The following is a 21,821-nucleotide window of genomic DNA, read 5'->3' on the forward strand; positions in this document are numbered from 1 at the left end:
CTGCACGCCGGGGCTTGTAGTCCGCATCCCGGCCCGCCCCCGGGATGGGATGCTCACTCCCGGGAAGGGATGCTCATTCCCCGGATGGGATGCTCCTCCCAAGAAGGGATGCTCATTCCCGGGATGGGATGCTCACTCCCGGGAAGGGATGCTTATCCCCGGGAAGGGATGCTCCTCCCCGGGATGGGATGCTCGTCCCAGGAAGGGATGCTCCTCCCGGGATGGGATTCTCACTCCCGGGAAGGGATGCTCACTCCTGGGAAGGGATGCTTATCCCCGGGAAGGGATGCTCATCCCCAGGGAGGGATGCTCACTCCTGGGGGCCCGCAGCCAGGTGCTCCCCCTCTTCCAAAACCCCATCCCTGCCGCTCTGCAGCTGAACCCGGAGAGACCAAGGACCTGGAGAGAAGGCAGGGCTGTGCTCCAGCTCTACTTTTATTGTAACAGAAGGGGCAGCGGAAAGGCCTAACAGGAGTTTAAAAGGGATCTCTGCAACCAGGAGGCAGCTCCGGAGCCAGGTAGAACCAGGGGACCGCAGCGCCCGAACCCACAGCGCCGTGGGGCAGCACCCACAGCAGCGGGGAAAGCAGTTCATCACACACACAGAGGGGAGCAAGCAGAGGCTGTGGGGGTATCAGCCGTGTAAACAACCACAGAACGGTTGGGGTTGGAAAAGACCTCTGGAGAGTATCTAATCCCTGACGAAAGCAGGGTCACCCAGAGCAGGGTGGACAGGAACACATCCAGGTGGGCTTGGAATGTCTCCAGAGAAGGAGACCCCACTCCCTCTCTGGGCAGCCTCTTCCAGCGCTCTGCCACCCCCACAGGAAAGAAGTTCCTCCTCATGTTGAGATGGAATTTCCCGTGTTCCAGTTTGTGCCCGTTGCCCCTTGTCCTGTCCCCGGGCACCACTGAGAAGAGCCTGACCCCATCCTCTGGACACCCACCCTTTAGCTATTGCTCAGCATCAGTGAGATCCCCCCTCAGTCTGCTCTTCTCCAGCTGAACAGCCTCAGGTCCCTCAGCCTTTCCCCAGCAGAGAGATGCTCCAGTCCCTCATCATCCTCATAGCCGCAGCTGGACTTTATTCAGCAGTTCCCTGTCCTCCTGGAACTGGGGAGCCCAGAACTGGTCCCAGTGCTCCAGATGTGGCCTCACCAGGGCAGAGGAGAGGGGGACAATGACCTCCTGTGACCTGCTGGCCATACTCTTCTTGATGCACCCTTAAACTGTCGCTGTTAAAGTGCAAAGGGCCTGTTGGGGAGCAGTGGGGGCTCCAGCCCTCCCCTGCCTGCGCATCTCCTCTGCGCCAAACGGGCCCGTCCCGGCTCCCAGGAGAACAGGGCTGCTCTGCTAAATACCCTTCTACGGCTGCAAGAGGGAAAGGTGCCAGCGGATGGAGAAAACTCACGCAGGCCCAGAGATAAACCCACCCCCCACCCCCCAAAGAGCCACCTAAGGAGGGATATTTGCCTGCTGCAAGGAGAAACTCTGTTGTGCTCCAGTGGCCTGGCCTTTGGGAACTCACTCTCCCCAGTGACACCTACGTTCAACCCCATGGAGCTTCAATTACACAGAATGATATGGGGTTGGAAGGGACGTCCGGAGATCATCTAGTCCAAGCCCCTGCCAGAGCAGGTCCACCCAGAGCAGGTTGCAAGGAACGTGTCCAGGTGGGTTTGAATGTCTCCAGAGAAGGAGACTCCACCACCTCCCTGGGCAGCCTCTTCCAGAGCTCTGCCACCCTCACAGGAAAGAAGTTCCTCCTCACGTTTAGGTGGAACTTCTTACATTCAAGTTTGTGCCCATTTCCTCTTGTCCTGTCCCTGGGCACCACTGAAAAAAGACCGGCCCCGTCCTCCTGACACCCACCCTTTAAGTATTTATAAGCATTGATCAGATCCCCCTTCAGTCTGCTCTTCTCCAGACTGAAAAGACCCTCAGCCTCTCCTCATCAGAGAGATGCTCCAGGCCCCTCATCATCTTTGTAGCCCTCTGCTGTCCCCTCTCCAGCAGTTCCCTGTCCTTCTGGAACTGGGGAGCCCAGAACTGGACCCAGTGCTCCAGATGGGGCCTCCCCAGGGCAGAGCAGAGGGGCAGGATGACCTCCCTCCACCTGCTGGTCACACTCTTCCTGATGCCGCCCAGGATGCCATTGGCCTTCTTGGCCACAAGGGCACATTGTTGGCTCATGGTCATCCTATTGTCCACCAGGACTCCTAGGTCTTTCTCCTCAGAGCTGCTCTCCAGCAGGTCAGCAGCAGGTCAGCCCCCAACCTGTCCTGGTGCAGGGGGTTATTCCTCCCCAGGTGCAGCACCCTACACTTGCCTTTGTTGAAGTTCATCAGGTTCCTCTGCCCAATTCCAGCTCCGTGATACCTGGAGCAGCTTCAGCCCACCCCCCACCCCCCCCCCCCCGGTGCTCCTGGGGCACACAGGTGGGAACTGCCCTCTCTCCAGGTGGGATGCTCAGGAGACAAGGGTTTCACTGGCCATACAAGATCTCCTGTGCTGGCACATCTCTGAGAGGGAACATTTGGTGCAAGGGAGGGACAGGATCCAGCTGCGCGATGAGAGGAGGAAGTCCCCAGCTCGACACAGCCGCGCACCACTTTATTTGGATTAAAAAAAAAAATAATATCAGAGTCCAGGGAGTCACGGGGCCTTAGGGACACTCCGTTTAGAAGGACAGAATGCTTTTTGAGTCAGCAGCTCTGACTTCCCTCGGGATCTTTCCCTCCTGTTTTCTGGTGTTACCAGAGCAGATGAAGGACACCTCATGTGAGAGGTGGACACAGCAGGGCCACCCTCTGGCCTCGTGGCTTTGGGGGACATAGACAGACTGAGTTTGGCAGGGGGGGCGGCTGGGGGTGGTACAGGAAGAGGGAGAGGCAGAGACGGACAGAGAGCAGTTTTCAGAGGAGGTTCTTATTGGGGGCGGTGGGTAAGGAATTGTTTCACCCCAGGGCAGAGGAGTGAAGTCAGGAGAACCAGGGACACTACTCTGCCCCCCACACCAATGCCACCACGAATGACACCTGAAGGGAGGTTCCCAGATGGAAAGAGCGAAGCTGACGATGGAACAGATTTTAGTAGTGAGAAGTCCTCAGAGCCGGTTGTCGGAGGCGCTCCCCAGCCCCAGGGACAGAGCCTGGTGGCAGCAGGGACGGGGTGAGGAGGTGACAGGGGTGTACCTGAGCAGCTCTACCCCTCAGCCCACCCAGCTCCCCGCCTGCTGCCGCTTGGGCCAGTGGCCAACAGAGCCTTCTCGTGGAGAAACCAGCGCGGGGAAGCCTTTGGTGCCTCTGCCAGCGGGAGGGCAGTGCTAAGCGTTTGCTTCCTCTCCAGCGTGGACGGGTGCTGGGGCTGATGGACAAAGGATGGACAGCAGGGGACAACGGCTGTGACGAGCGGGAGCCAGCAATGACGTCCCTGCTCTGCAAGGCAGGGTGGTTTTGACTAGGCTTCTACAACAACTCATCTACAAGATACATTCAGCAGCGGCATCAAGTGCTGTGGTTGGAAATATTCTGCTTGTTTCCTTTCCCTCCCCATCTTCGACCGGTGGGGAAGGGAAGGCCACCGGCTCCAGGGCACACCTTTGTCTTTACTTTGTGACTTGATGGATGGCATGAGCCAGGTAACCTACGTTGCCCGACGTAACTCCCGCCACAGAGATCCGCCCGTCCTTTGTCATATAGATGGAGAACTCCTTGGTCAGCCGCTCCACCTGGGGGGAAAGGGCAGAGTTCAAACCGCAGCCCCCCCTCTGTTAGCAAGAGGGCAAATTGACCCAGTTTGCCAGAACTGGGAGCCAGCAGACATGGAGTCCCACCACCTGCAGAGCCAGCAGTGCACCCTGTGAACCAAGAGAGACGCTGTTTGGCTCTGGGCAACACACAAACACTGCAGATGTCCAGCCAGGAGTGTCACCTCACTTGAGCTGACCTTTAAAGTCACCTCTGAGTGGCACCAAGTGACTGCTTCTTGTGACGGATAAGCAGGGTATGTCTGCTTTCAACCTCCACAAGCACAGCAGGGAGCAGAGCGAGACATGGATCCCCATGATGCTCCGGTGCTGCAGGCTTGGAGGATGTTCCTCCTGGAGAAGGAACTGCCCACGAGGGCTCATTTTGGCACCCGCAATCAAGTTCTTACTGACAAGGACCACAAACGACACCTTGAGGCCCCAGGAACTGTGTTTACCTGTTCGGGCTTCAGCCCCGTGAAGCAGAACATGCCGATCTGGTCAGTGATGTGCTGCCAGTTGTGGGAGGAACCCTCTTTCTTGAGGTTGGACACCAGCTGAGTCCGCATGCCGATGATCCGGTCAGCCATGCCCTTCACCTCCACCAGCCTGAGAAACCAACCCAGGAACCGCTCAGAGCAGGGCTGCGACACACCAAATCCCTGCCTACCAGGAATCAACCCTCTTCACCTGGAAGGGCCTCATATCCCAAAAACACAGGGGATGCAGATGAGCAAAGACCAGAGAACGTGAACCTGTAGCTCCAGCTGGGGAGCTGCTTCTTTCTCTTGGTACCCGAAAGTGACAGCATTTATTTATTCCATAGCTTTTGGACACTGCTACCAGAGCATTGGCATCTCTCGCTTCTGAAAGGCAGGGGTGAGCAGGAGGCCCCATGGCAGCACTGCCCAAACCCAGATAAAACAGTATCTGCAGATAAACGGAGAGTGCGGGGATACGTCCCACCACAGGCAGACATAGAATCATAGAACGGTTTGGGTTGGAAGGGACCTCAAAGCCCACCCAGTCCCACCCCCTGCCCTGGGCAGGGACACCTCCCACCAGACCAGGTTGCTCCAAGCCCCCTCCAACCGGGCCTTGAACCCCTCCAGGGATGGGGCAGCCACAGCTTCTCTGGGCAACCTGGGCCAGGCTCTCACCACCCTCACAGCAAAGAAGTTCTTCCCCACATCTCATCTCCATCTCCCCTCTTTCAGTGTCAAACCCTTCCCCCTCATCCTATGGCTCCCCTCCCTCATCCAGAGTCCCTCCCCAGCTTTCCTGGAGCCCCTTGAGGGACTGGAAGGGTCTCTAAGGTCTCCCCGGAGCCTTCTCTTCTCCAGGCTGAACCCCCCAACTCTCTCAGCCTGTCCTCACAGCAGAGGGGCTCCAGCCCTCCCAGCATCCATATCCCCTGCTCCAAGGCAGCACGGCTTGGAGATGTCTCTGCTGGGCCTTGGACCAGGCACCGGCGTCAGCCTGCCAGAGGAACGCAGCTCCCAGCAAGGCCACCGCACACTGCCACCCTTTGTTCCGACAGGCCAGCTGCTGGTAGGAATTGGCCACCGAGGGGCTGGGAGAGCAGCACAGGCTGGTGCCAGGAAGCAGGCTTAGGGCACGAGGGTTACGTTCCTGGGTCTCATTCCCAGGGGGCCTACGCTTCCAATTCCACTGTGGGAGACATGCTATGTGGCAACAACGCTTTTAGTCTGTCCTTTCTACTCCTTGGGTAGGCAGCTCCTGCAGCGCTCAATCCTAAGGGAGCTTTATCTCCTCCTTTACAACGTTTTCTGTCTTGGTAACACAAGGGAAACCCGTTCGTGTCAGGCTGGATCGGTACCAGCTGATGCCAGGACAGGAGCAGGGATTTCTGGCACATGGTTCTGGCCGTACCCCTGAAGCCGAGCTGCCCATGACAGCGGCACGCAGGGGCTGCCACAGGGACCTCGCATCTCGCCCTCGTGAGCGTTCAGGGTTCTCTCTTACCACTCCTTCCGTAGCTCAGGGGTGTTCAGGATGGTCGAGGCGATGCGGGCTCCGTTGAGGGGCGGGTTGGAGTACATGGGGCGGATGAGGATCTTCAACTGCGATTCGACCCTCTTGGCTTCCTCTGCATCACTGCAGATCACCGTGAAGGCACCCGCACGCTCTCCTGAAAGAGGGAAGGGACAATCAGGTCCCAGCCTCTGTCCTCTGTTACCCAGAGCTGGGGTAGGACTTATCCCAACACCACGCAGCTTTAGCGGAGCCCTGTCCTCCAGAAGTCTCCAGAGGATTGTCTCCTGCGCCCCGATCAGTACCGCAGGATGAACGTGGGCAGCAGAAAGACACCGGCTGCTAAACCCCAGAGGTCCCTCCAGCAGCCTGGATGAAACCATTTCCACACCACCTGCCCCACTCACCGTACAGCCCCATGTTCTTGGCGTAGGACTGCGACAAGACGACGTTGATGCCCTGCTCGATGAAATGCCGCACAGCCCAGGCATCCCGGTTGATGTCCCCGCTGGCAAAGCCCTGGTAGGCCATGTCAAAGTACACGAGGAGGTTTCGTTTCTGCCAGCAAAGAGGGAAGAGAGTGTCAGAAGAGCTGAACACCCCTCCAGGGAGCAGGAGGGCAGCAGGCTGGAAAGAGCTATGGAGGCAGTTCTTCTCCAGAAGTAGAGCCGTTCCCCTTCGTTTGCCACAGGGAAGGCAGCCCAAACCCCACAGCCACCACACGTCCAAACAGCAGGTCAAGACCCTCCCAGTGCATTTACGGGCTGTGCAGTCTGGCCCAGGGGACAGAGTTGCATTTAAGCAGTAATAAATTATTCCATTTCAGTGTCTCCTGTGTTATCAGCTTCCAGGAAAACCACCTGGGAACTCTCAAAGCCCTTCCAATGCCTCTAGGCAGATAATTCAGAATTCAGCCGTGCTGCCCCTCAGTCGGGAGACCTGCAGCCACCTGTAGGCTCCAGAGGCCACCAATTCTAATGACACTACCGCGGCCAGGCATCCTCAAACCAAACAAATTTCACTGGCTACAGCTTGAGGGAGGAGAGGAGGTGGCAGGAAGGAAGAGAAGAAGAAGAACCTGCCCCTATCTGTTTCCAGCTGAAGCTTGCGAGGAGACATCAGCCACAAGGAAAATCTTCTGGCATTTTTATTACACCAACACTAGGGCGCCTCTCTCCAGTTATCACAGCTCACTCTTACAACCCTGCTGCTCTCCTTTCAGGTCTCCCCACCACAGGTTCCTGGAAAGGTGCCAGCAGAAAGTCTGATGGTCAACTAGAAGTTTTATGGGTGCACTTGTCTGGCTCCTGTCTTCCCTACAGGAACATGACACCCAACCTGGCTTCGGGGAAGGGAGTAAGTAACCTTTAGAGCAGTGAAGACCAGATACCACCCATGGAAGCCCAGAGATGTGGTTTCCTCCCAGGAAGAACACAGTACCACCGGGACGCTCCACTGCTCACCTTCACCAAAGCTGCCAACTCCTTCCACTGCTCCTGCCGGGGATCCACCCCGGTGGGGTTGTGAGCACAAGCATGCAAGAGGATGATGCTCTTCTCTGGAATTTTCTAAGGAAGATGTTACAAAGAATGAATTATTAATGACATCCGAGCACTCTCCTCAGCAGCTGAGAGGAGAGTCTTGCCCTAGACTGCGTCGAAATGCTCTGCAAGGCTTCTAGCTGTGATTTGGTGCCTTCAGGCATCATATTTAGGCTAAAAATGATCACCCATCTCCCTGCATCACCTCCCTGCTTCCAGGCACAAAAGGCAACTCACAGAAATGTCGTCCATGGCTCCAGAGAAGTCAAGGCTGCACGTCTTGGGGTCATAGTAGCGGTAAGCCTGAAGCTGCATGCCAGCATCACGGAAAATGGGGGTGTGATTGCCCCAGGATGGTTTGGGTAGATACACATCACGGCTAGACTTGAAAAACCGTTGCTGATCAAGAGAAAGACAGAGTGTTCAAAAAAGCAGTTAGAAAACCCCGAAATTTCAGCTCTGGTGAAAAGATCTCCTTTCCTTCCCCCGCCAGCCAGGGACTCACCAAAAAGTTGGCTCCAATTCGCAGGGATCCAGTCCCAGAAATACCCTGTACAGTGACATACTGCAAGGGAAGAAGCAAAGACGTGAGTCTGAGCAGCCAGAATATGATACTGGAAGAGCCCTGTCACTACATCAGCATTAGCAGAAGCACATCTCTGTGACAGCTCACCCCAACAGGGACACGGGGCTCGGGGGGACCTCACGGGTCAGCAACTCTAGCTGCAGGGCAGGGAGGGGACACCCCTGACAAGGTGTCCCCCTCCCTCCTCAGCAAGGGTTATTTCACCCCAGCCTTCAGAGGAAGCAGTTCTCCTTGGGTCTGGCCAGTTTGCAACTCAAGAGGCATGAGCACCCCCTGCCAGTCCTTCCACTTTCGCTGAGCACCCACGTACCAACAGTGCTGCCCGCCCCCTTCTTCCCAGCCCGCTCCTTACCCGTCCGCTCTTGAAAGCCTCACTGTTTTCACCCAGAGCCAGTTCTGCAGATGCCCGGGTGAAATCTGCTAGCCCCCCAATGGGCAAGTACTCCTTGTCCATCTTCTTGGATGCTATCACGGCCTCCGCCTGGGAAGAAGAACACACATTCAGCAAGGAAGGCAGAGACAGGATGAGAGACAGCCATGGAGAGGATGGTAGATGGCTCAAGGTCACTTCTCTTCACATCCGCTCGCACAAGAGGGGCTAAGTCAGTTTAAAGGAGTTCCCCTTCAGAGATCAGGGCTCATTAAAAACCGGGGCAGCAGTAAACGTTTCAGGTGACACTCGGCTTTTAGCATGGGACCAGGTGCCCAGCGGCCACCAGAGCCCTCAGTGGGGGCCAGCATCATGCAGCAGAGCCAGGAAACCTGGTGCCAGAGGAGAGCACCACTTCCAGCCCATTACAAGTCAACGCTGCTGCACAAGGACACACGTTTCTTTGCCCAAGCAGGAATTGCCCTGCAGGAAGACGAGACTTGACTGTTAGTGAAAGGCAGAGATTTGTCCCTACAAAGGGAGACACCCCAGAAGCAGGCAGGGCAGCAAGCCCTTTCCAGGGCCTCATCATGCTCATTATTGAACTAGATGGAACAGGTTAAAAAAAAATAATCCAGAAACCTCAGGCAATTTTGAAAGCAGCCTGTCTGAAAGCTAACTCACCCAACCCTCAGGTATGGCTCCCCCCAGCTTTTCTAATCTCTACTTCTTTCCAGCAGATCCCAAATCAGAAACCAGTCCAAGTCCCTCCCTAACACAGGATCAGAGAGTGGAACCGAGAACAGCAGACAAGGAGCCATGCTCAGGAAAAATACAGCGACAGGGACATGTGGAGCGCTCCGGCAACCCTATCCGTGCTCCCAGAGCGGTGGGACAGATCCTGGCAGCGTTCACGTACCACCAGGAAATTGTTTCTGCGACACCACCCAGGTGGTGACCCAGCTGCAATACGTGCTGGCACAGAGCGAGCAAGGGCAAGGGATGGATTTAAACCCCAAACTGATGAGAAACATGGGCAAAGCACCCTCCCTACGCCAAGGAGAGCAGCCAGTCAATGTGTGTGTCAGCTGGCAGCTATTTAACGGCCTATTTCTACACTTGCAGCCCTGAAAGGCTCCGTAATCCCCTCAAGGGCAGTGTCCACATCCAGCTCCCTGGGCTGGAGTTTTAGACTGGCTTATGGAGAAACTGGTAACAAGGGCTCAGCAGAATTTCTAAGACTAATCCATTAAGGGGACAATGTCAGCTCTTTCCTCCCATGTGGGTTGGGAGGAAAAACCTTGGAGTTCAGAGGACAGCTGGGCTGGAGGGCTCGTGGAAGCCAGAAACAAATTGGATTTACCCAGATGGGAACAGGACACATATCCCCCCCTGCTACTTAACAACTGGCTCTGTTGTGTCTCAAAAGCATTAGTACTGCTAAGGAAGACATCCAGGAACACTGCCCCGCTCTGTTAGAGACAAAGTTTTTATTCTAAGGACCTAGTGGCCTTCCCCCTCCCTGACCCCCCAGGGCGCCCAACACCTTGATCCAGCACCAGGCTCACCTTGCGAACACAGTTCAGGACATAGGGTTTCCCATTGTCATCCCGGTACGCGCCCACACCCAGGTTCATCTTCTTGGAGTTGGTGTCGCGCTTGAAAGCTTCTGTCACCCCCAGGATGGGGTCGGGGGGACCCATCTCCACGTGGGACCACCATGAGCTGAAAAGGAAAAAAAAAAAAAGCAGCTAAGAATTAGGCTTGAGAACTGGGCGAGAACGTTCGCCAACGTGGCTAGAGAGAAAACCTCAAGCGAAACCTAGTCTTTAAACCACTGGAAAAGGTACAAGCAGTGCTAAGAGAATTAACCAGGGGGAAAAAAAAAAAAAACAACAACTCCTTTATGCTCCATGCTTTTATGTTGCAGAATGGGCAAAGAGCCTCAGTTCGCTGTGGCTGAGGGTAACTGACCCCCTCCAAGTCATTAATGGCCCCACTTACCTTATGTGCTGACACCAGAAAGGCCCCAGGAAACAAAAGCCTTAAACTCTTACGTTCTGGCCAAACACCACCTCTTCACAGCCTACAGGTGGGATCACGTAGGCGAGTCCTCTCCAGGGAACCTTGGCCAGACCCAGGCAACTGCACGAAGGATAAATATGGAACCTCTTCCAAACTCCTGGAAGGGCTCTTCTGCATCAAAACTAATCCGCTTTTCCCGCAACCCTGGCTGACCTAATGAAGAAGATATTTCCCTTCCCTGCCTTACTAACTCTGCCTCACTTGAAAAGGGACGTTGCAGCCAAATGCTGTTTGCCTGGAAATTGCAGAGGACACTTTCTTCCCAGCGTGACAAGTGACAAGCTCTGATGTGAAGACTCCTTCCCTTGCAGTCAAGTACAAAACCTCCCTGCGTCAGGAGGAGTTTTGCTCCCTGCTCCCCAGCAGCCGCTCCACAAACCACCTGCCTCTGCCCTTTTGGCAGAACATCCTGAAGATGGAGAGGCTTCTCTTAATGTCAAGGGCAGACCAGGCCACGCTATAAAAAGAAACCCGTTATTCTCTCTTTGGCCACAGGCTCTGCCCAGTCCCATGACCAGGCTTGTAAACAGTGCGAGAGAAGAGGTGTGGTGGTTTTTAACCTGCCTGACAGGGGGCTACAGCAGTAACAGCCCCCCCTCCTGAAGGCAGGATTACTAAAGAAGGGACTCCACACAGCTCCGAGCATCCTGATTCACAGGATCTGACTACCCACATCCCCCCAACTCGATGCGGGACAAAGCATGTGCCGCAACATAGATTGGGTTTATCTCCTTTGGGGCAGGATTCCATCTTGATTGCTAAAGGAGAGACGAGATGGCTCCCACAGCTAATGCTTTTAGGTGAAGGACACCTCACGTGAAGATAACAAGCTTTTCCCAACTTGGGAATGCTGTCCTGGGGCTGGATCCTGCCACGGGCAATGCAGGCAGCCTCGAGCCACCCCCAGGCCAGCCAGCCCTCTTTGGTGTGGTTACAGATACAGCATGGCTGAAGGTAGCAGGGCCAGGCAGATTAAGGAAGCTTAAACACAAACGTGATCGGCAGAACTCACAAAATCATCTTCCCTCTCCGCTCTGTCCCTGGTTTGGGTCCATTTAAACCCAGTTTAGCCACTACATAATCATACTGTGCACTTTGTATGTAGACCGCATCTCATCGGAGCCTCAAACATCATTTTCCCTCTTCAGACTGAACTGCTCTTCCCATCGGTACAGCATTTCCGAATAAAAAAAGCCTCTGTTTTTCCTCTTGACAGGCTCTGTGAAAAAAGGGCAGCAAACACGGAGGCAGAGCCACCTCGGGTAGTTTAAATATGGAAGGTGTGCTTAACGTTTTCTACACCACTAACAAGTCTTAATTACCTCTCTGGTTAAGTACAGGATCAACTCAGAAAGGAGGATGAGTCAGTCATACCCGTAACGCACACCCTGCAGAGAGGGAGCGACGGGGCGGGGGGAGCCCAACCTGAGCAGAACACGCCGAGGGGGGGCTGTTGGGGCAAAAACCGACTGCAGGTTCAGGCAGCACCCGGTGCCGCTGCGAGAAAAACCTCTCCCCGGCCATGGAGGGGCAGGAGAAGAGAGAAAAAACACTCTGCGCAGAGTGTATCCCTCTGTGGTTTGCCTGCTCTAAGGTTATTTCGGTGTCAAGGGCTGCAGGAGCCCAACCATCTATTTTAAAGTGTTGCTTCTTCCCAGAGGGTAACGGCACCTTCTTTCTGCCGGGCTTTTCACCAAGCGGCTTAGGGTGTTTTGGGTATTTAGGTCCCAATCCTGCAAACGCTTAAGCAGGTCACTGGGCTCTAATAATGCTGCAATTAATGCTGATCCTGCGGGCATTTACCTAAGCTGCAGCACTCCGGAGAGTTTAAGTACTTTCCTTCTGAGCCAGTCCTTCTATCGGCTTAAGGCAGCGAAGGGTAAGTTTAGGACTGATTTTCCCCATTCTCAGCCTGAAGATTTTCAGGTAAAGGCAAAAGAAAGACTCCTCCGCTGTTTCCGGGGAGGTGAACTTGCAGGGCAATAGGAGAAAAAAAGTCCGAGCTGAGTTGTCCAAAGACACCAGGATACCAAAGAGATTGCAGAGACAAAGCTTTCCAGACAGGGGTTTGGGGGAGATCTTCTAGGGATCCAAGGTCACAAGCCCTAAGGCATCGTTACCCCTGTGTTACTGTGACATTGTTGTCTCTACACCGTGTTATATTTTATTTTGAGCAATTAAAAGCGTCTTGAATAAAAGTCAAAGTTATAAACTGCACATCCTCTCTGCCAGGCTGGAGGTATTTCAGTGTAGAAAACTAAAGGAAGGCAAGTTTAAGCTGGGGTTGAACTACCCGAGGGATACCCAAGGTCAGCCAAAGAAAGCATCTTCTCCAGCTACAGGACTCAAACACGGGTGGCTAAATCAGAATTTAGATGCTGAGCAGACCTGAGAGTCAAGTAATCTCCGTACTCTTCAGCCAGGCTGGTCTTTCGAGCTGGTTTAATGCACAGCCGAGAGCACAGTGTGACAGATGGGGACAAAAAGGTAGGAAAACGCACCAGGAACTGCATAAACCAGCAACACCCTTTAAAAATGAACGTGGAAACTTATGGCTTGAGCTGCAGAGACCTAAGAGTGTGCTCATGGCCTCAAGCCAAGCCCAGAAAGCAAGTTCTCCTGTAGGTAAGCAAGTGTTCACAAGTCCAGTGAAGGTTTCCATTGTGAAGAGGCCAATCCACGTGCCCCTGAGGTACAGTCACGTTAAGATACTGGATTTCAAATCCTCTGCCAAAGCCCCTGCAGCAGTTCTGTGAGCCAGAGCGGAGGGGCCAAAGGCGAAGCTGTCCGGATACCACAGCTAAAGCAAATATTTACACAAGAACAATGCCAACAGGCTGCTGGCTACTACCCTCCTTTCAAGCCTAAAAATTCATTGCCCCAGTCAGTTGCGGTAAGCTTCCCACGGAGAAAAGCATTTAAAATAGCTGTCTGGAGAAAAGCATTTAAAATAGCTGTCTGGTGATACATCGGAACAGAAGACTGAGTTATCACCTTCATTAGCATTTGTTTGTCAAGGGGGCTGTTTTGACCATTTCCTATCTCTTCCCCTCTGTCCCGGATTTCAGAAGACCATTCTCAGCACAGAGTAATCTTCAACTGAAGATAAGGGAACAGCAAACCACTAATCACCCCTTGGCATCCAGGAGATGCACGTGAACAACCCGGGGGGCTGTGCACGAAGGCTCTCTACTCACACAGGGGATGGTCTACGTCTCTTTTAGATGACCTAGATTCAAGGTGGTAATTTCTGCTTTGCTGTATAACAAGCTTGAGAAAAGCAAAAGCTATTGCCAGCGAGCTTGTATACCTTTCACAGGCCCGCTAGAGTCCAGGGGCAGAAAACACAAGTTCTAGATACCTGCTCCTCCATACCTGCTGAGAAGGGCCAGAAGCTGCCTCAGAAGAAGCAGAAGCTGGGAGCATTTGTCTCACAAGGCAGCGAGGGGCCACGCTGGGCAGAAGAGGGTTAATCAATATCTAATAGCCTTCTTTAGCTGCTAGAATGAGGAAATCAAAACCACGCTGCTTTACTGCACTGACAAGGACAGGGAACTATTCCTTAAAGCTTCCTGAGCTGGCACGGGCCAGGAGTCAAAGGGCTCTGGAGAGCAGCAGGGCCCTGCCCAGACCCCTCTGCGCGTTCTGGCTTCTCGGCTGGGGACGGTGGCATCCTCAGCCAGTGCCCTGTGGCTCCCAGGTCACCTGTACTTTGTGGAGCTGCTCACAGGGCTCCAGCTGCACCCGGTGTCCTTCTATCCATCCCTCTGCTAGCTTCAGAGTCAGGAGAGCCCAGAGCTCCCAGTGCAGAACTGGTCCTCGCTCCCGCCCTGCTCACGCCAGGTTTTGCACACCCGAGGGCACGGCGCAGGTGACACTGCGCACTGGCAGCAGCGCCCCACCTCATGTGGAATGGGCGTCCCTTTGGTCCCTGGCACGGTGTGTGCCAGGCAGAGGACCCCAGCCCCATTTCAGAGCACACGGGGTCCTTTGTGCCCTGTTGTTGCAGTGCATGCAGCGCTGCCACCAGCGGCACTCCAACCCCACTGCACGGGATGCCCCCGGCCCCGTTTCTGGGTGCCCACCCCCAGCAGCACCCTGGCCACAGCGCAGAGGATCCCCCCGGCCCTACTGGGTGGTGCACGTGGCCCCCGGCCCCGGTGCACACCCCCAGCAGCACCCAAGCCCCATTTCTCAGGGCACAGGGTCCCCCACAACCCCTTTTCTCCAGGCGCAGGGTCCTCGGCCTCCATTTTCCCGGAGCGCAGACCCCCCCCGGTCCCCCGTTTCTCCAGGCACAAGGTCCCCAGCCCCTTTTCCCGGTGCCCAGTTCCCCCACCCCCCGCCCTGTTTCCCGGCGCCCAGGGCCCCCAGCCGCTTTCTCGGTGCACAAGGCTTCCCCTCCGATCCCGTTTCTCCGGGCACAAGGTCCCCGGCCCCTTTTCCCGATGCCCAGTCCCCCCAACCCCCCTCCGGTCCTGTTTCCCGGCGCCCAGGGTTCCCAGCCGGTTTCTCAGTGCACAAGGCCCTGCCCCGGGGCCGTTTCCCGGTGTCCAGGGTCCCCAGCCGGTTTATCGGTGCACAAGGCTTCCCGTTTCTCCGGGCCCAAGGTCCCCGGCCCCAAGGCTCCTCCCCAGCCGCGTTTCCCGGTCCCTCCCGGTCCGGCGCCCCCCCCCACGCCCTCCATAGCGGTTCCTCAAGGGCAGGCTGGCGGTGGGCGCCGGGCCCCGGCCGCGACCAATCAGAAGGCCAGGAGGCGCCGCGCGCCCCCCGACTCACCGCGCGCCCCAGCCAATCCCAGCGCCGTTACCCCTGGCAACCTCCCCCTTCCCCCAACGTCACCGGCCGCCCCTACGGGCTCCGGGCAGGGACACGCTTCCTCTCCGCAGCCCCCCGCCCCGCTTCACGGGGACACCGGGCCCGGCGGCAGGAAACACACCCCCCCCCCTCCGCCGGCCCTGGGGGGGGCTGATCCGCCCCTCAGCCCTCACCTGGCCCGGGCAGCGGTGGAGGCGAGGCGCGGGGCGGCGAGGAGCCGGCGGGTGTGCAGGAGAGCCATGGCGACGAGCGGCGGGGCTGAAGAGCGGGCACCTCAAGGCGCGGCCGCCGGGCTGGGGCCCCGCCCCGCGCATGCGCCAGGCCCCGCCTCACGGGCGCACGCGCCCCCTGGCGGCCGGGAGGGCTCCCTGCAGCCGCGCTGGGACAGGTAGGGCTGGGCTGGAAGGCGGTGGGCCGCACCGCTCCACCTGGTACAAGGCCGTACTGGGCCACAGGGGCCTGTGCTGCACCATACTGGGCCGTACTGGAACGAGGAGGGCTCAAATCATAGAATCATGGAATGGTTCGGGTTGGAAGGGACCTTAAAGACCACCCAGTGCCACCCCCTGCCCTGGGCAGGGACACCTCCCACCAGACCAGGTTGCTCAAAGCCCCCTCCAACCTGGCCTTGAACCCCTCCAGGGATGGGGCAGCCACAGCTTCTCTGGGCAACCTGGGCCAGGCTCTCACCACCCTCACAGCAAAGAAGTTCTTCCCCACATCTCATCTCAATCTCCCCTCTTCCAATTTAAAACCATTACCCCTTGTCCTGTCACTACATCTCCTGACAAAGAGTCCCTCTCCGGCTCTCCTGTAGGCTCCCTTCAGATATTGGAAGGCTGCTATGAGGTCTCCCCGGAGCCTTCTCTTCTCCAGGCTGAACAACCCCAGCTCTCTCAGCCTGTCTCCATAGGGGAGGTGCTCCATCCCTCTGATCATCTTCGTGGCCCTCTGCTGGACCCGTTCCAACAGGTCCATGTCCTTCCTGTGTTGAGGGCTCCAAAGCTGGACACAGTACTCCAGGTGGGGTCTCACGAGCACAGAGTAGAGGGGTAGAATCACCTCCTGTGACCTGCTGGCCACACTTCTCTGGATGCAGCCCAGGATGCAGTTGGCTTTCTGGGCTGCCAGTGCACACTGCCGGCTCATGTTGAGCTTCTCATCCACCAACACCCCCAAGTCCTTCTCCTCAGGGCTGCTCTCCAGCCATTCTCCGCCCAACCTGTATTTGTGCCTGGGATTGCCACGTCCCAGGTGCAGGACCCTGTACTTGGCCTGGTTGAACTTCATGCGGTTTGCACGAGCCCACCTCTCCAGCCTGTCCAGGTCCCTCTGGATGGCATCCCTTCCCTGCAGCGTGTCGACCATGTCACCGAGCTTGGTGTCGTTGGCAAACTTGCTGGGGCTCAACTGGGATGCGGTGGGCTGTACTGTGCCCTAGTGGGACGTGGAGGGCCCAACCGGGATGCCGTGGGCTGTACTGGGCCTTAGTGGGACGCAGAGGGTTCAACCGGGATGCCGTGGGCTGTACTGGGCCTTAGTGGGATGCAGAGGGCTCAACTGGGATGTGGTGGGCTGTACTGGGCCATACTGGGATGTGGAGGGCTCAACTGGGATGTGGTGGGCTGTACTGGGCCATACTGGGATGTGGAGGGCTCAAGAGGCAGTGGACCACACTGGGTTGTACTGAGCCATACAGATCAGTCTGTATGGGACTGTACTTGGCCGTATAGGACTGCACTGCACCATACTGGGCTGTACTGGGCCATACAGGATTGTGTTGGGTTATACTGGGTTGTACAGGGCAGTACTTGGGCACCTAGGACTGCACCATACTGGGCTGTACTGGGCCATACAGGACTGCACTGCACCATACTGGGCTGTACAAGGCTGAACTGGACCATACTGGGCTGTACAGGACTGTACTGCACCCCACTGGGCTGTACTGGGCCATATTGGGCTGTGTAGGGTTGTACTGGACCATACTGGGTTGTACTTGGCTATACAGCACTATACTGCACCATTCTGGGCTACAAAGGGCTGAACTGGGCCATACTGGGCAGACCAGAAGCTGTCCCCCACCATACCCCAACCCTACTCCCACTGACACCTGTGGAGCAGCAGATGGGGGCACCCCCGTTCTGCTCATTTTTGGGGAGGAAGAGGAGGAAACGTGGGATGGGGGGGAGGGGGAGTTGTTCCCCCACTCAAGGTGCCAGGAGGGAAAACCATCGCTTGTTCTCGCTCTCTCTGGGAATTTAGGAAGAATCCCATTCCCAGGGGCTTCTCCCAGTGAAACCCCTGAATCTGCCCTGGTGTGTGGTGGAGAAGGACGGGTTTGTACGAGGACCATCCCTGGAGGGGTTCCGGGCCAGGTTGGAGGGGGCTTGAAGCAACCTGGTCTGGTGGGAGGTGTCCCACCAGAGGCACTGGATGAGCTTTAAGGTCCCTTCCAACTCAAACCGTTCCGTGATTCCATGACCCCTGGTGATTCCCTATCTGTAGATAATGGTACTGTGGATGAAAATCAGTGGAATATTGAGGGACGGAATTAGAAGGACCTGGACGGGCTGGAGACATGGGTCTGTGTGAACATCGGGAGGTTCAACCAGGTAAAGAGCAGGGTCCTGTGCGTGGGTGGGGGCCATCCCAGCACAAATCCGGGCTGGGAGGAGAAGGGATGGAGGGGGGTAAAGGACTTGGGGATGTTGGTGGACAAGAAGCTCCCCACCCTTGACCAACCCCCCCTCTGACCCTTCTAGAACCCCCTGTGGGTCCTCAAAGAGCCCCCCAAAACCCTAACAGAACCCCCCTACCTTGTCCAGGCCCCTCCAGCCCCCCAACTCCCTCCAATCAGGCACAACCGGGTGAGTCGAGGCCCCTGGTGACACTTTAATCCCCCCTCAGGTCACTCCCACCCTGGGGACACTGAGATCGGGGTCCCTCCCCATCTCTTCTATAGGTTCCCCTCCATCTATAGGGTCCTCCCCATCTACGGAGTCCCCCCCACCCCTGCAGGTCACCCTATAGATCTCGATCTCCTCCTCTGGTTCCCGCTGCAACAGCTGGACCCGAAAATAGGGGGGCAACATCTGGTGGAAGAAGTGGCGGGCGCCGCTGTCCCCCCCCCGCATCTTGGCACAGAGGAGGGCAATAGCGCGGGGGCCGCAGAGGTGCCGCAGGGTGCCCAGGAGGGGGGGGAAGGAAGGGGGGTGGTAGACGATGTCCGAGCCCAGGATCACCTCGTATCCCCCCGGGACGGTGCCCTCGTCCTGGCCCCACACCAGCGCTTGCACCCGGGGCCGAGCCCCCCCCGCAGGGAAATTCAGCTGGACGTTTTCGCGGATTTGGTCCAATGCCGCCGGTTGGTCCGTGATGGTGACGTCCCCTCCTAAATGGGGTGGGGTGGGGGCTCAGAAGGAGGGGTCACCCCCCTGTACTCCCCCCCCCCCAACCCTCCCAGATCCTCATAAACACTAGGGCTGCTCACACCAGTCTTTCCAGTTCCATACTGGGCAAGGGAATGGGGAGAGGAATATGGAGGTGGGTCGGTGCCTCCCCCCCAATCCCCAGGGACACCCCTCCTCTCAGAGGGATGCCCCCCCAGCCCCAGAGGTGACACCCCCAGCCCAACAGCTGCTCCTCTCACCCCAAGGGTGACCCCCCAGCCCCAGAGGTGACACCCCCAGCCCAACAGCTGCCCCTCTCACCCCAAGGGTGACCCCCCCAGCCCCAGAGGTGACCCCCCCCAGCCCAACAGCTGCCCCTGTCACCCCAAGGATAACCCCCCAGACCCAGAGGTGACCCCCCCAGCCCAACAGCTGCCCCTCTCACCCCAAGGGTGACCCCCCCAGCCCCAGAGGTGACCCCCCCCAGCCCAACAGCTGCCCCTCTCACCCCAAGGATAACCCCCCAGCCCCAGAGGTGACCCCCCCAGCCCAACAGCTGCTCCTCTCACCCCAAGGATAACCCCCCAGCCCCAGAGGTGACCCCCCCAGCCCAACAGCTGCCCCTCTCACCCCAAGGATAACCCCCCAGCCCCAGAGGTGACCCCCCCAGCCCAACAGCTGCCCCTCTCACCCCAAGGGTGACCCCCCCAGCCCCATGGGTGCCCCACCCGAGCCCCAACGGTGGCCCCCCCCCCATCATCACCCAGCAAGGCAACGAGGATGCCGACGATGCCGGTGCCGGCTCCCAGCTCGATCACCCTCCGGCCCCGGAAATCCAAGTGCTGCTCCTCGATGTACCGGCACAGGAACAGGGCCTGGGGGGAGGGGGGACATGGGGGGGGCTAGAGGGGAGTGGGGACAAGGACAGGGTGGGGGGGAAGGCGGGGAGACAGACCTGCCCCCCGGCACCATCCCGCCTGTGGCACTTGGGGGGGCTTCTCAGTCCAGAGGGAGAGATTCCCCCCCCCCCAATTGCCTGGTGATCCTTAGGGATCCCCCACTCCCTCGGTGCCACCCCCCCCCGTCTTCTCAGCGTCGTCCCCCTCCCCATCATCACCCGGTGTGCCCCAGGATCTCCGACACCTCCCGGTGCCTCCCGGCTCCCTCGGGGTACCCCCCCCCCAACACCCGCTGCCTCCCACCCTCTTGATACACACCCCCCTCCCCGCCACTCCCAGCGCCCCCCAGGGTCCCCTGTCCCCGCTGCCCCCCCGGATGCCACCCACCCCTCGGTCCGTTTCTCCCCCAGGTCCCCGTTCCCCCTCCCCGATGCCCCCCGGGTCCCGCCCCCACCCCGACACCCACCGCCTCCCAGACGGAGGCCGCCAGCCCCAGCCGCGGCCCGTGGTGCTGCGCGATGCGGAGGACGCGCCCGCAGAGCCGGTACCGCCGCTCCACCGGGAAAGCGTCGGCGAAGAGCTCAGGGTCGCGTGGGAACACGGACCGCAGCGCCTCGGGCCCAGGCTCTTCCTCTTCCGCTTCCTCTTCCTCTTCGGTTTCCGATTCCGCTTCCCCCCCGGCGACCGCCGCCGCCGCCTCCCGCCGGACCCGGAGCCCCACGTGGCACCCCGGCGCAGCCATCTTGGCGGAGAGGGCGGGGCCGCGCCGCCGCTCGCGATTGGTCAGCGTGGGGACACGCCCGCAGCGGGGGGCGGGGTCTGGAGCTCCGCCCACGGCGCCCCCCTTGGGCCCGGGCCGGTGTCCCCAGGCTGGTCCTCCTGATGTCACCTGCCCGATCCCAGTGTCCTCAGTGTCCCCTGCCCCGTCCCAGGGCCCCCATCACCATCTCCAGTGTCCCCTGTTCCATCTCTGGTGTCCCCTGTCCTGTCCCGATGTCCCCTGCCCTAACCTAGTGTCCCCTGCCACCTCCCTGGTGACCCCCACCCCAGGTGTCTGGTGTCCCCAGGCCAGCCCCCAGTGTCTCCTACCTGTCCCAGTGTCCCCCTGGGACACTGGGGGGCACCTGGACAGTGTGAGGTTCCAGGGTACTGGGAGGCACTGGGGGCACCAGAGTAACACGAGGACCCTGGGGCACTGGTGGGTACTGGGAGACACTGGGGAGACTGGGAGACACTGGTGGGTACTGGGAGACACTGGGGGGACTGGGAGGTACTGGGGGGACTGGGAGACACTGGGGGGACTGGGAGATACTGCGGGGACTGGGAGGCACTGAGGGGACTGGGAGACACTGGTGGGTACTGCGAGACACCGGGGGGTACTGGGAGACACTGGGGGGTACTGGGAGACACTGGGGGGACTGGGAGATACTGGTGGGTACCGCGAGACACTGGGGGGACTGGGAGGCACTGAGGGGACTCGGAGACACTGGTGGGTACTGGGAAGGACTGGGGGGATGGGGAGGCACTGAGGGGACTGGGAGACACTGGGGGGACGGGGAGGCACTGAGGGGACTGGGAGACATTGGGGGGACTGGGAGACACTGGTGGGGGGACTGGGGCAGCATTAGGGACACTGGGCAGCACTGGGGGCAGTGGGGCACTGCCCTGGTGCTCTCACAGTGTCCCCATTACTCCCTGGGGTAATAGGGACACTGGGAGGGCACCAGGGCAGTGCCACATCCTTGGGATACTGGGAGGCACTGGGAGCACTGGGGGGCAGTGGAGCAGCATGATGTCCCTGGAGTCATGGGGACACTGGGGGGCACTGGGAGGGCATCAGCTCAGTGCCAGGTCCCTGGGAGCACTGGGGATTACTGGAGTCACTGGCACTGGGAGCACTGGGGGATACTGGGAGCACAGCAGGGGGGCACTGGGAGCACTGGAGGGCACTGGGAACACTGGGTTGCACTGGGAGGGCTGGGGGCACTGGGAGGACTGGGGGTACAGCCCTCCCCCCTGCCCCGGGGTCCCATCACCCCCCCAGTGTGTGTCCCCCTAGGGTGAGCACAGGGGACAGCACCCGCCCCTGGGACCCTGACACCCCCCCACCCCCTAGGGTCCCAGTTCCCCCCCCCGGAGCCCAAGAATCCCACCCAGACCCTGACACCCCCCCGGGAACCCAACTACCCCCCCTGAGACCCCTAACATCCCCCTGGGACCCCACCACACCCCCCCCAAGACCCCGACACCCACTCCCTGGGACCCCCAACATCCCCCCCGGGACCCCCCCCCCTTGGGACCCTGACACCCCCCTGGGACTCCAACACTCCCCAGGACCCCAACGCACCCCCTATGTGTGTCCCCAGGGTGAGCAGGGGACATGGGGCCCC

The 21,821-nt window shown here is 58.6% G+C and overlaps 2 protein-coding genes across 3 annotated transcripts; both read right to left on the reverse strand.

Annotated features, from left to right (window-relative positions):
- Positions 1-2,524: 2,524 nt before the first annotated feature.
- On the reverse strand, positions 2,525-15,459 carry GOT2 (glutamic-oxaloacetic transaminase 2). Of its 2 annotated transcripts, XM_074152594.1 has the most exons (10): positions 15,317-15,459; positions 9,809-9,965; positions 8,223-8,351; positions 7,790-7,849; positions 7,522-7,683; positions 7,207-7,311; positions 6,151-6,301; positions 5,735-5,900; positions 4,207-4,357; positions 2,525-3,730 (listed from the first exon to the last, which is right to left on the reverse strand). In XM_074152594.1, exons 1-10 carry the CDS (start codon positions 15,382-15,384, stop codon positions 3,608-3,610), a joined length of 1,272 nt encoding a protein of 423 aa, XP_074008695.1. In that variant the 5' UTR covers positions 15,385-15,459; the 3' UTR covers positions 2,525-3,607. The 2 variants fall into 2 exon arrangements, with proteins under 2 accessions (XP_074008695.1, XP_074008696.1); XM_074152595.1 differs by lacking the exon at positions 8,223-8,351 and having other exon boundaries at positions 15,317-15,384.
- Positions 15,460-18,016: 2,557 nt separating this feature from the next.
- Positions 18,017-20,193, reverse strand: EEF1AKMT3 (EEF1A lysine methyltransferase 3). The gene is made up of 3 exons (XM_074152498.1): positions 19,898-20,193; positions 19,296-19,407; positions 18,017-18,534 (listed from the first exon to the last, which is right to left on the reverse strand). The coding sequence occupies exons 1-3, from the start codon at positions 20,171-20,173 to the stop codon at positions 18,047-18,049; spliced, it is 876 nt and encodes a 291-aa protein (XP_074008599.1). The 5' UTR covers positions 20,174-20,193; the 3' UTR covers positions 18,017-18,046.
- Between the last annotated feature and the right edge of the window lie 1,628 nt (positions 20,194-21,821).

This window comes from Numenius arquata, chromosome 8 (assembly GCF_964106895.1).
Source record: "Numenius arquata chromosome 8, bNumArq3.hap1.1, whole genome shotgun sequence".
Taxonomy (NCBI): Eukaryota; Metazoa; Chordata; class Aves; order Charadriiformes; family Scolopacidae; genus Numenius; species Numenius arquata.

Bases quoted from the DNA above. Each gene is read 5' to 3' on its own strand.
- GOT2 (XM_074152594.1), bottom strand. From the start codon at position 15,384: ATGGCTCTCCTGCACACCCGCCGGCTCCTCGCCGCCCCGCGCCTCGCC. The intron at 7,684-7,789 runs GTGAGTCCCTGG...TCTCTTGATCAG, and splicing joins GAATTGGAGCCAACTTTTTG to CAACGGTTTTTCAAGTCTAG. The intron at 6,302-7,206 runs GTGAGCAGTGGA...CTTTGCTGGCAG, and splicing joins AGTTGGCAGCTTTGGTGAAG to AAACGAAACCTCCTCGTGTA.
- EEF1AKMT3 (XM_074152498.1), bottom strand. From the start codon at position 20,173: ATGGCTGCGCCGGGGTGCCACGTGGGGCTCCGGGTCCGGCGGGAGGCG. The intron at 19,408-19,897 runs GTGGGTGTCGGG...CCCTCCCCCCAG, and splicing joins CGGCCTCCGTCTGGGAGGCG to GCCCTGTTCCTGTGCCGGTA. The intron at 18,535-19,295 runs GTGATGATGGGG...CACCCCATTTAG, and splicing joins CATCCTCGTTGCCTTGCTGG to GAGGGGACGTCACCATCACG.